The sequence below is a fragment of the Oryzias latipes genome, chromosome 4 (genome assembly GCF_002234675.1).
Source record: "Oryzias latipes chromosome 4, ASM223467v1".
NCBI classification, from domain to species: Eukaryota; Metazoa; Chordata; class Actinopteri; order Beloniformes; family Adrianichthyidae; genus Oryzias; species Oryzias latipes.
The window spans coordinates 27,224,970-27,237,754 of NC_019862.2; the positions used below are offsets into that span (position 1 = coordinate 27,224,970).

Genomic DNA, 12,785 nt, shown 5'->3' on the forward strand with positions numbered 1-12,785 from the left:
ACCCAAACATGTTTGATGTTTGAGGGAAATGCACATGAAACTAAATGTTTTCATTCCCTTTAATCCCAAAGTTACAAGTGGCTTATACTTAGGCAGGAAGTGCTGCTTTGAGGAGCAGGCCAGCGGTCTGAAGGGGCCTCGCTGCTCTCTGGAGACTTATCCGAGGTCACTGGATGTTACTTCACCAACAGTTGACATGACACAAGCGGGAGGAAGATGCAACGCAACCCTGGCTGTTGCTGGAATGTAGTCACGCGCAGCGTTATCTTCCGCAGGTTTCATGGAGGCAGCATAGAGGCGCTCTTAATTAATTTGGTCAGCTGCCTTGAATAAACTACACTGATGACATCAATTAGATTCTAATGAAAACAGATAAAAGCCATGGAAAGCAAATGGAATTTCTAAACAGGACTCATCAAAGACGTGAGTTGGAACAAATTCCCATTACGTCTCATAAAAGCCTTTAATTTGCAAAGCTCATGTCTGGTTTGGTACTTAGAAGTACATGGTCAAGTGATTCAGTGTAAGTCCTGTGCTGAGAGAAGCCAAATCAGAATTTAATTTGGCACCAAATTCCTGATCCTGTCTGAAACATGTGGCGCGATGCAATCCTTGGATTAGCGCTGACTTCTGAACCGCACATTAGTCTTGTTACTCCTCCTCTGGCAGAGCAGACACCTCATCTACATGTTGGGAACACGACATTTACATTTTCAATTTTGGAGCGAAGGGGGGGGGGGGTGTAGATAAATATTAAAAGAAGGTGGTGTGAAAGAGCTTTCTGCCTGACTTTTAATGATAAACTTTTATATAATCATCTCTGATCTTTCCCTGCACTCACACACAATCTTTAATACTGATTTATGCAAGTTTTTAGTAGAAATTAAATGTAATTTCTGTGTCAAAACTGGATAGTTTGTGACTGAACTGTAAAAATTTGGACAAACTTCTTCAAGTTAATAATATATTTTCCTACTTATTTAAAAATTGTATTTAATGTTAAAGGGCACTTAAAAAGCATGTTTAAAAATATTTTAGTTTGAAAAGACTCCAACATTCAAGGACTGTTTGTTTTTGAAGGTTCTCTCAGAAATGTTTCAAATCAGTGAATCTGCAGGATGAAAAGAAGCTTTCCTTGAATGAGCTTCAGCTTTAGTCCTCTCTGGTTGCTTTCAGAAACCAACAGAATATTTGCCGCGGAATGAGGGACTATTTTATCTTTCTGCAGACTAAAGCAGGTTTCATTTTCTCCCTCTGTTATCTCTTTAGCTGCGTGCAGACACTTGAAAGTTTTTGACGGCGGAGCTCTAATGTAAAGAAATAAAGCTGTGCTGCGGCTTGTTGTAGATGAGTAATCTCTCAACTCTTCGGTCCATCGGAGCAGTTTCTTCTTTGTCTTTTAGCTGTAAATCAAAGAGATTCATATCGGACTGCATAGCTCAGCTTCAAAGCAAAAAGTGCTTTATGAAATGTTCATTTATGAAAATGAGTCTGACATTAACTGTTTCTAAAGGTTTGCGTTGCTTTCTCCGAGGCTTCTGTGAAGGAGCAAATGCTTCAGCGCCGACTAGGGTTGGGCGATGTCCCTTAAATTGGCCGTTGACGATGTTTGCTGTCAACCATCGGGATGGACGATGACATCGTCGGGGGGGGGGGGGGGTATTTTTACATTTTTCGTTCTTATATAACTGCTATTCGTTTTTTTGCTTTTTTCATTTTATTTCCCAACTAATGACTAATCCGCGATGATCCAGTATAAACTGAGGGAAGTGACTTTAACAAAAAAAGTAACAAACAAAATAGAAAAGAAGTAGTCCGCTCCCGCACTTCCGGGGGAGTGCGGACTTACAGCTTTGTCTTTGATGGTACATGAGCCGCTATGTGCGGGAGATTTAAGACTGCGATCCGTCCCGCAGCTCTAGGGGTACAAGCAACCGAACTCAGAACCGGGTCTAAAAGTGTGTGTCTGAGCACAGCTCGGATCGTCAGCACACACAGCGGTTTGAGCTTCAAAGCAGAAATGTCGCTCAGTCCTTAGAAAACATTCAAACAATCACGCGGATTTGTGTTTCCAGTCGTGTCCCGACTAAATAAAGGCTGATGTTATTCTTACATGTTTACGTGCAGCCAGCAAGCAGCGCCACCCAAAGCTAATGTTGTTAGCCCGTGTTAGCATACTGCTAATCCTGGCTCCGTTCAGAAAAAGCACTGACCACACGGATTAAAATTCAAATGATGAGCGAACAGGTGTTTCATAATAACCGTAACATTATTAAAAGCACGTTTAGAAGATCATCTCGTATTTTACCGAGCTGACATGTCAATGTATATAGCCGCTCGGCGCTGTTTAACAATGTTTTGTATTGAATTGTTACATACAATAAAGTTTGAAGAAAAAAAGCCGCTCGGCGGAGTTTATATCCTTCCGTTTTTCAAACCCTACTGCGCATGTGCGAATGATTTATTCCGACCGAAAGTGTGACCTTAGTGAACGTTTTTATATTCTGAAAACATTTTTCTGGGCCCATCTACACGGTTGGATTCTAATCCGACCATTGATCCCATCAAGATATTTTGTACATTTAACCGCGGCTTATGGTGTCGACGCGCAACGTGGCGGGGGCGTGGCATCACGATGGTGGTCTCTCCATCGGGATGTCAGTCACCCATCACGATGGACGATGATATCGTCCATCGGCACAACCCTAGCACCGACCCTGAATCAGTCACACACAACCTCAAGGTTGAGTGCAGTCATTTGAGGGAAAGTTGCTTTGAAGGACTTAAGGGATTGTACACACACACACACACATCATTGCAAATGAAAACACAAACACGTTTCCATCCCAAATAACTGGCATGATGACGAATGCTGGGAGTAGAAGGTCACAATAAGCAAAGATGCTCAATGATCCCTGTCTGAGCGCCAGCTCGTACTCTTTGCAGAATAGTTGGACCCTTTCAATAAAACACTAACAACTTCCATGAAATGATGGACCCAAACATGTTTGATGTTTGAGGGAAATGCACATGAAACTAAATGTTTTCATTCCCTTTAATCCCAAAGTTACAAGTGGCTTATACTTAGGCAGGAAGTGCTGCTTTGAGGAGCAGGCCAGCGGTCTGAAGGGGCCTCGCTGCTCTCTGGAGACTTATCCGAGGTCACTGGATGTTACTTCACCAACAGTTGACATGACACAAGCGGGAGGAAGATGCAACGCAACCCTGGCTGTTGCTGGAATGTAGTCACGCGCAGCGTTATCTTCCGCAGGTTTCATGGAGGCAGCATAGAGGCGCTCTTAATTAATTTGGTCAGCTGCCTTGAATAAACTACACTGATGACATCAATTAGATTCTAATGAAAACAGATAAAAGCCATGGAAAGCAAATGGAATTTCTAAACAGGACTCATCAAAGACGTGAGTTGGAACAAATTCCCATTACGTCTCATAAAAGCCTTTAATTTGCAAAGCTCATGTCTGGTTTGGTACTTAGAAGTACATGGTCAAGTGATTCAGTGTAAGTCCTGTGCTGAGAGAAGCCAAATCAGAATTTAATTTGGCACCAAATTCCTGATCCTGTCTGAAACATGTGGCGCGATGCAATCCTTGGATTAGCGCTGACTTCTGAACCGCACATTAGTCTTGTTACTCCTCCTCTGGCAGAGCAGACACCTCATCTACATGTTGGGAACACGACATTTACATTTTCAATTTTGGAGCGAAGGGGGGGGGGGGGGGCACTGCCATGCTTTCTGCAGATTAAAACCAAACGGCTCCAATCAAGTGTGTCAGTCTGTTGGTGAAGATGCTCGTCCACTCTCCTCTTTCAAACTTTTTTTTTTCTTTTTGTCTCTCCAGTTCAACCTGATAAATGAAGACAAATCAGTGTTTTTAGCTGCTGATGTTGGTTTGTCAGGCCTAATTAACCTGTGGCATTTTCTGAAATTTAGTTCAGTTATTTTTTTTTTCAAGTCCCGACCTCTTAAAAGCTTCAAAACCAAAGAAAAGAGCTCCATTTGTACCTCCGTTCGACAGGAAATGACTCACAGCTGCAGTAAATTACTGAACCAATAGACTCATTACATCCCGTTTATTCTGCCTGACTCTTAATACATTGTGAACTTCGCCTTTGATTTGTGAATTTGCAGATCCTTTCTGGCATCTATGATTGTATCCAAAGCTTCAAAACCTCAAAATGTGCTGCTGCAAAAGAGATGTTTGTGTGCTGGTTGGACGGTGCACGCTCTGAAACGTGACACTTTGGCTGCAGACAAAAAAGGGGAAGTAATAAATAAACTGTTTTTGTCTCTCTTTGCTCCCCGTGTGTCTGTCTCCATCCCAGCGGACCTCCCTCCCCCTCCACCACCTGTCCACGAGTCCCCCGGCCTGCCGCCACCGCAAGGCTCCTTCCCTCCTCCGCCGCTGATGAACTCCTACGATTATCAGGTGAGAGGAGGCGCTGAATGCCTCTGATTTTTAAGGTGCTGTGCAGAGTTTTCTGTCCGGAGTGAACACACACACACACACACACACATTCCTCCCCAGCGCTCTGAAAGGATGGATGGAAGGCTGACACCTATTGGTGGAGCTCGGTCATTTATCTCTGCCTTGCTTGTCATAATACCCGCAGGCATCTGGCCCCTCTGGACTATCTGGCCTGAAGCTCAGCACTTGACCTCTGCAGAGATATCTTCCCCGCGGTTCACATTCCTTTGTTCAGTGTAAGCTGCTCCGAAAAATCAAAAGGTCTCTGTGAGCACTTTCATTTGATCCGAGCGCTCTCGCGCCTTTAATGTTTGCTCTCTTTGTAAGCGTGGAGTCACCACGTTGCATCATTTAATCAAGTTCTAAAACGTGTGCGAGTTCACGGCCCTTCACACCCAATCTGTAAATAGCGAGGGCTCCTAAACACTCGATCACTCCGACTCTCATGTAAACAACACGCGCTTTTGACTTTTAACGTCTCAGTCAGCTCAGCATGTGGAGTTGCTTCCCTTTAAGTCCTCACAGCTCGCAGAACTCGGAGAAACAGACGCTGAATTCAAAACGACTGGTAAAAATGAACCTGCATTTTTGGAAATCTTCAAGAACCTTTTTAACAAAGCAGCAAAGCTCAGGGAGGCCCTTATTTTAGAGCAGTGCCCACTTTGTTGTTCTTGCAGAATTGCCGTTCTCTATTTCTCACAGGGCTCCCGTTGATCAGTACTGATCTGACGATCTGACTCTCTGACTCGAACCCACTTTGTTCGTTGTCAGTTTAAGATCTGTGCATGAGTCAGTGTGGCACCTCCTTTAATGTGGAAGGTGACAAGAAGTCGCCTAAATAGGAAGATGCGTTTCCAAGAAACCTTGCGGTGCTGGGTTTAAATGAAAGTATGTGGCTGTTGTGATTTTTGTTTCACTCTCTAAATATACTTCACAAATGACTCATCTGAAGATGTTGTGAAGCGGGTAGAACTGCTGCTTTTGAAGCAGAGTGTTTTTCCTTTGTGCTTTGTAAAGGGTTTTGTATTGTTGTTCGTCTGAAACTCTGTGGTTGAACTTTAAAAGAAGCCCGGTCCTCCTAACCTACAGTAACTGTCCTACTGCCAGCAAACACAAGCTTTTAAACTTCATACATCGCATTATTTAAAACGTGTTTGTATACTTTTTTGTAGGTTACGTTCCATCGTTTGGTTGTTTTAGAGGTTGCTTTCCATATTCTGCTTGTCTGTCTTGTCTTCTTTATCAGTTCTTGAGCAACCGTCTCTAGTTGTAAAGCCCTCCTGTGGCTGTCAGTAACTAAAGTGCGTCTTTTCCCCCATAAAAAGTAATGGGTGAAGTGATCTCGCCTCTTTTCGCACACAACAGGACGACAAAGGAGGGACTGTTTTGGAGGGGTGTGTCTCCAACTATGCCTGGTATTTCTGATGACATTTTCCAAATATTTGGGTAAAACAACAGAAGCCACTCCAGCTTCAGTGAATGGGACTCTCTTCTAATTCACCATTTAACCTTTTTTGCTAAAGAAATTGTATTTTTAATGGAGCATTTCCGGCTTTGTCTTTACAATAGGGCTGTTCTTCTAAAAGAATAGATTTGTTAGGGTTCAATAATGGTCACTACGAGTCTTAAACCAATAATTCTATAAGCTTCTTTTTTCTAATACTTACTTATTACTCACTTACTTATTTGCTGAAGTTAAATTTATTCAAGTTATGAACTGGCCAATCGGATGTCCTAAATAAAAGTATGTGGTCTCAAGTTCAAAATGTTTGCTAAACAGATTCCCCCGAGCCCACCCTCAGGTGGTAGGGATGTTGACTTCAAACAAGCTCACTCTTGATTGGTGAAAGTGGTTGCCATAGAAATGATGACTCAGACCGACCAGGAACCATCACTGCTTACTGACAATGTCTGAATCCGACATGGCGATGTCCGTATTGCACAAAAAATGGCGACTTGACTGAACTGGAAACAAGTCATTTTCTACAGGTGACATCGCACTCACTCTGTCCACTTCTTTTATACAGTCAATGTGTGGAAGCACAAATGACACAGCTTTGATAAAATGTCTACATGACTTTTTAGCTGTGAGCCAAGTTGACTGGTCATTTCTTTTTTCTGTTTGAGAGTAAACATATGTTTCAAATTTTTGAACAAGGTACAAAAATCTAATCTATGAAAGTGTTTTAAAAAAAGAGAAAAATCACATTGCATTCAAACAAGTATGAATACTCCTAGTTGTTGAATAACAAATTTCTAGTCAGGATGACTTGGTTCTTTTGGTTCTGGCAGTGATTACACTAAACACATTTAGTGTATCATATTGATTTTAAAAAAGAAAATGCTGCATTAGTCCATGAAATGTATGGATGTTTTTTTTAAAGTATCTTCTTTTCAGGCATAGATATTACTGTTGTGTTGGTTTTTGAGATAAAAATTATTGACAGCTCCATTGAAAGCATTGAAACAGAAATAATGTATTCAACTGAGAATGACATGTGTGTGTTATTCAGCGTTTTCAGTGGTTGTGTTGATGTTGGAGCTGCAGAGTAACTTATAGTGGGAAGCTCACAAGTTCGATACTTCACTCATGAACTGCACGTTGAGCAGAACACAGACTGGTGACAACACGGTCTTTGCATTTCTGTCCCGCTGTGCAGAATTTCAGCGACACTCTTCATGAAATGAATCCTATTTTTCTTCTTTTTCTGCAAATAAAGCGGTTATACTTCTGCAAGTTCTGGCCTCTGGAAAGGAATGCAGAACAGTCATCCAGCTGGTTCACTGAAGCACAGCTTGATTTAACACAGTTGATTCTCTGGCACTAAACCTATCACAATAAGTCCTTCTAGAAATTGAATATGTGTGCATGTGTATGTGTGTGTGTGTGTGTCTGTTGCAGATACACTGAAAATCCTTCTGGAATTCCCTGTCATAGTCAACTCTACACTCTACAATTCATCTGTGAAAAAGTATCTTAAAAACGTGTTTATGCAAACTTCTGTTCTAACTCTCCTTGTGTTGATTACCACATTGATTTCATTTCTTACTGTTGCAAGTTTGTGATGAGTCCACCATTGTTTGATGAAATGTACCAAAAATAAGGACAAAATATGGAGCTGTCGTCCACATTTGATGTCTGTCAATTAACATATTTTCCTTTTATGGTTGCTATTACATTCAGTCACGTACAGGCATGACTGTTTACAATCATCTGTCCGACAAACATTCTCATAACTTATGCTTCCCACTGAGGCCAGGCTATGTGCTTTTTTTCCTTTTCAGACATTATAAAAATGGGAAACCTGGTTGGGAATAGAAATGGATTCATCGATGAATTGATTGATCATTACACCCTCAGTAAATACCCACCTCATTTTCTAATCTTTGAGGAAATCTGACTGCACATTTATCAATTGATTTGCATTAACAGCTACTTGTGCTGTGTGCAGGATTTGGGGGGGTTAAGAAAATGAAATCTCTGCACGACACATCTGCGCCTCACATACTTTTCCTCTCGTGGGTTGTATAGTGTTTGATACGTGTTTGATGTGACCAGCATTCGGGTAGAAAAAAGTGGACATGAACGTCTTTGCTTTGCGGGCTCTGAGAGCGAACGATGACCTTGATATTTTTCGTGTCCTAAACAGGATTATCCCATCTTTCACCCGCGGACAGCATGTATCCACCCGTCAAGGCAGTGCTTACGGCTTTTGGGGTTTAGGATAACCTGACTTGCCATGGCAGTTTGAAGCCAAAGTATTCCAACCACTGATTAAACTGATTTCTTCCGTAATTGCAGACACCCCCTTAACCCTCGTGCTATCCTAGGCACTTTAACATTGGGAGTTGGGTCATCTAGACCCCACTAGACAGTGCTCTGAACCTTTTTTCTTCAATGATTTATGATCTTCACTGGTGTCCATGGATCACATGAAATCCTCTCCACCTTTATCCACCTTTGTCATGGTAGGGAGAACACCTCAATGGTCATCTTGACCCCATAGGATAGCACAAGGGTTAATGCTCGAACGATTTTGTTGTTCTTCTGTTTCTTCTTTTCCGCATTAACCTTTGCTTTAACTTCTGCTAACCTTTCTCTCGTCATCCTCACATCTTATTCCTAAATAGACACATTAAACAATAAACTTTTGTTTTTCCTCTATAAAGTTCTAGGATGAGTTTGCTTAAACATGGTTCTTGTTGCAGTGAAAGCGTTCTAACACTCAGACACTATTCCAGAAAAAAAAACCCATCTGACTTGACCATGGAGTCTTATTTTAGGCATCTTTTCTAAAATTTCTGAGAAGTGCTTGCAAGAGCTATTGACTCTCGTTTGTTAAAAGTGTTTTGCTCTTAAACTTCCTCCTCACAGACTTCAAGACTCTGTGTTTCTCTTAAGACAGCTGGTCACTTTTTAAGAGTGGCCTGCAGTTTGCTTCATCCATTCAAACTCTCCTGATCTCTTGGTCTAAAATAAGGGCAGAACTGCTAATTGTCAGCAAAGTCCACAGAAATTGGTGGAAAAGTCCGTTTTTTTCCCCTTCTCTTTATACTGGATGATCTGGGATTAAATGGTATTTATGAGCAGAAATACTCTCTTCATCACCCAGTGAGAAAGACGTCTGGATTATGACACATAAAAGCCTGAACCTTTACACAGAGGGAAAGACAAATCTCCCATTTTGGCTGATGTCCTCATTCTGAAGGCCTTTACGGCAAATTCCTCCACCAAACTAAGACGGCCATATTTCCTTTCATGCTCCTCGTCGTGACCGTTTAAACAGGTTTGCCTGTTTTTTGTTGTTTTTTTCTTCCGTGTTGGTTTAAGAAAAGCTATTAGCGTTGGCTTTGTTTACCCCCACTGGTGATTTCAGCGGCAGGTCTGCTCCAAATGGAGGCAAAGCCTGCCTGTAATGGATTGTGACAGGTAATCCAAACACAGAACATTAGGATAAGAAGCAGTCACTGATCCAACCGAGTCAACAAGCTCCCGCGGCCAGTTGCAAGAAGTCTTCTTGAAGTTGTAGCAAAGTGCAGACAAAAAGAAAAGAGGAGGAAGAGCGGCGGTCATTCCAGAGAAATAACTGGGAATTCTGTGCAGAAGCTCTCTTCACGTATTATGATTTTGTCTAATGAATCAGGAAAGTTTCAACGGTTGTAGGTCTGATTGTATCTAAAATCTCAGCGAAAATAGACTTGAAAGTAGAAAAGGTGTGGTGTGAGTAAAGAGATGAGAGGTGTTCTCTACTGTCCTTCAGATGAAGCGTTGCTGCTGGAGTTTCTCCCCCGCAGATGTCTCTGTCTGGTGTTAATATGCCCTTTTTTTTGAAGGACTCTGAGGGCGAGTGGAAACTAAAACAGTGTCAGGAGTTTCGGCTTTAAGCAGCACGCAGGCACTTTTTCTGTCATTAAAGGATCGTCATTAACTTGAGCTTTTCTCCTTCTTCTAAAACAAATATTTCATCAAACTCAATGCTCAAAATGACTGACAGGATTTCTGTGGCAGACTGAAAAGGTCATTTAAAGTCCCACTCCAGTCATCTTTTTATCCACTGTAAAATAGTTTCCAGTGGTGTTTTAACTATGCTTGGCAACATCGAAATACCTGTGTCGGCAGGCAGTAGTTCATGAGTAACTTGCCGCTGAGTTGTGGGCGGGACTGTTGGTACAGAAGTAAACCTCCACTGAGATTCCATCATCCCTTTGTTTACACTCTTCCACAGTCCCTCACAATCCCAAGCTCACATTAGTGTTGCAACAAAATTAGAGGGCCATATTGCAGAAAATGAAGAGGTTGATGTATTTATTTGTTGGCAAGTGGATGAATCAGAATGGAGCAGAGCAGGTTCTTTGGCCCGTTTATTTCAGTTTCTACGTCCCAACTGAAAGCTTTTTCAAAATGCTTGCAATGTCTTTGGCTGATTATAGTTGCTCACTTTGCTAGTGTTACTGGTAAAAACGATCTCACATTTAATGTAGACTTTTTTATGTGAGAGTAAAATTGTTTGTTTTTTTTGTCTTTTCTTTTTCACATTTTGTTGGTTTTTTACTAAAAAATGATCATGGTTCAGAAAAAAACAAAACTTTGATTTGATTATGGCGGACTTTTAATATTAGAATGCAGTTTATTTTAAACAAACCTAGCTTTTTTATGTTTCAAAAATCCAATAAGCTATTATTCATACTCCTTCAAAAAATGTCAGTCATTCAGTTAATCATGACTCAATAAAAGGAGAAGAGACAGTATGATGATGTTTATTTGCCAAACTTTTGCTGATTTGATTGCAGGGTTGATCTTGGCAAGAATCTAAACACAACACAATGTTTAAAGATTCAAAACCCCAATAAGAGTTTCTCTGAATACTAAGTACCAGTATACGAGGCCGGAGCTACATGCTGAGTCTACCAAAGCTGCAGACCTGGAAAACCTGCAGAAAGAACAGCAGCACTCCCATCAATCAGACCTTTACAGTACCATGAAAAGACAGTAAAAGACAATGACAGCCCACTTGATGTTTAAAGAGTCAGAGAGCGTGAGGATGACAGTTCACAGTGAAGGCAAAGTGTCTGAATCTGCTCTGAAGCAGCTTTGCTGGATGTTTCCTGACAGATAAAAGGACCTGAGAAGACCCTGGAAGAGCGGCGCTCCAGTCTGGATGCAGAGATCGACTCTCTCACCAGCATCCTGGCAGACCTGGAGAACAGCTCTCCCAGCAAGCCGCGCAGCACGCAAGTATGTCGCAGACGAGCCTCCGCACGAAGATTCATGCACACACAGGCAAACAGTGCTTTTGTGGGGTTTTAAAAGCACTCGAGCATTCAAATGTTTGTTTTGCTTAACACTTTTGAAGGGGAAACATATCTGGCATTGTGACATTCCTTACCAATATGAATGAATCCATGTATTGAAGAATGAAAACGAGAGCGTTTTAGTATTTTAAATTTGGACCCAAATTTTTGTTTTTTTTCTCTTTTTGTTTAGCTTCCATGCATTTTTATATTTTTTATATAACAGTTCCAAACTCTTGCCTCAGTGCTGCAGGGAAGACACAATGACAGAATTCAAACCACAGACCGATGATGCAACTTTTCAACCATTTCACTTGTAGAGACCCTTTTGTGGCGTTTTTATTTGATTGGTGACAAAATGAGTCGTGACCTATATCATCGTCTGATTTTAAACGATATTAAAAGCAACTCCAAAAAGTCAAAGCCTTGGGCAGTTCACTAAATAGTTTGACACACAATAAATGTAGGACATGCAAGTAAAAGAAAAAAAAAAGGGGGGTGGGGAGTAACCATATGTGTTTGGAGTAGGGGGGCTCATTGGAGTTCTCAGCAACATGCAGACATTCAGGAAAAAGATGCAAGCGGGAAAGCGTCCTCCCTATAACGGGTCATACTGAGATTAGATGTTCCTCTGCTGAAGTGTTAAGGGGTTAGATTGTTGTGTGGATATTTTCCTGGGTTGTTCACATTTCTGACTATTGTTCTGCTTTCGTTACTAATTAAAGGATGCATACGTTAGACTGAGAGCAAGAATAAATAATTGACACGTCTGTTCGTTTAACCTCAGAAGAGGGGCTTTGCGCTCATGCAAGTTGTAGATATTGAGATCTACAGGCTCTTCATGAGAGTGTTTATTTGTGTTTAGGAAAAACTGTTACATTAAAAGGGTGAATTTGTGGAAAAAGACGCCGTGCTTAACAATGCAGGTCTCAATAAAAGACAATAAAACATAAAAGAGTTGATATAAACATACCACTGGAAAATCTTGCCTCCATAAAACCTCATTTGTTGCTGAAAGCTGGTGAAATGAAAACAGTCTTCGATGTTTCAAAGTGGGGATGCGTTCTGATCCTTGTGAACTATTTTAAACATCTCCATGCACAAAAATGCAGCAGAAACCCAATAGAAATCTGTTTAAGCAATCCTAACCTCTGTATTTCAGAAGTAAGACAAGAAGGAAGAGATGCAAACTTCCCCCTTCTGTAAAACCACGATTGCAAGACTTGTTCACAGATTTATGAGATACAGTTGACGGCAAACAAACTGGAGGACTTGATGTTATATTTCAATGACTTTACCTCAAGACTTCAAAAACCTCATGTCGAGGTGACATTTTATTTCTAAAACTAAACAGTCGAAAACAAGCTGTAAAGATCACATGCTGTTATAAGTTTGTTTAAATATTTTTTCATGTCCATCTGGAGTTTCAAGCTCAACATCTGTAGTTAAAGTCCCACTCCAAATATTTTTGATCTATTGTAAAATCGTTCCCAGTGCTCTTTTAAA

The 12,785-nt window shown here is 41.1% G+C and overlaps 1 protein-coding gene across 1 annotated transcript in view; it reads left to right on the top strand.

Annotated features, from left to right (window-relative positions):
- The first annotated feature begins 4,318 nt into the window (after positions 1 to 4,318).
- Positions 4,319 to 12,785, top strand: part of LOC101167359 (lipoma-preferred partner homolog) — a 99,787-nt gene continuing 91,320 nt past the window's right edge. Inside the window, exons 1-2 of the mRNA XM_023954483.1 lie at positions 4,319 to 4,448; positions 11,101 to 11,223. Of these exons, the coding sequence (XP_023810251.1) occupies positions 4,428 to 4,448; positions 11,101 to 11,223 (144 nt within the window). The 5' untranslated portion in view covers positions 4,319 to 4,427. The remainder of the gene's footprint in view (positions 4,449 to 11,100; positions 11,224 to 12,785) is intronic.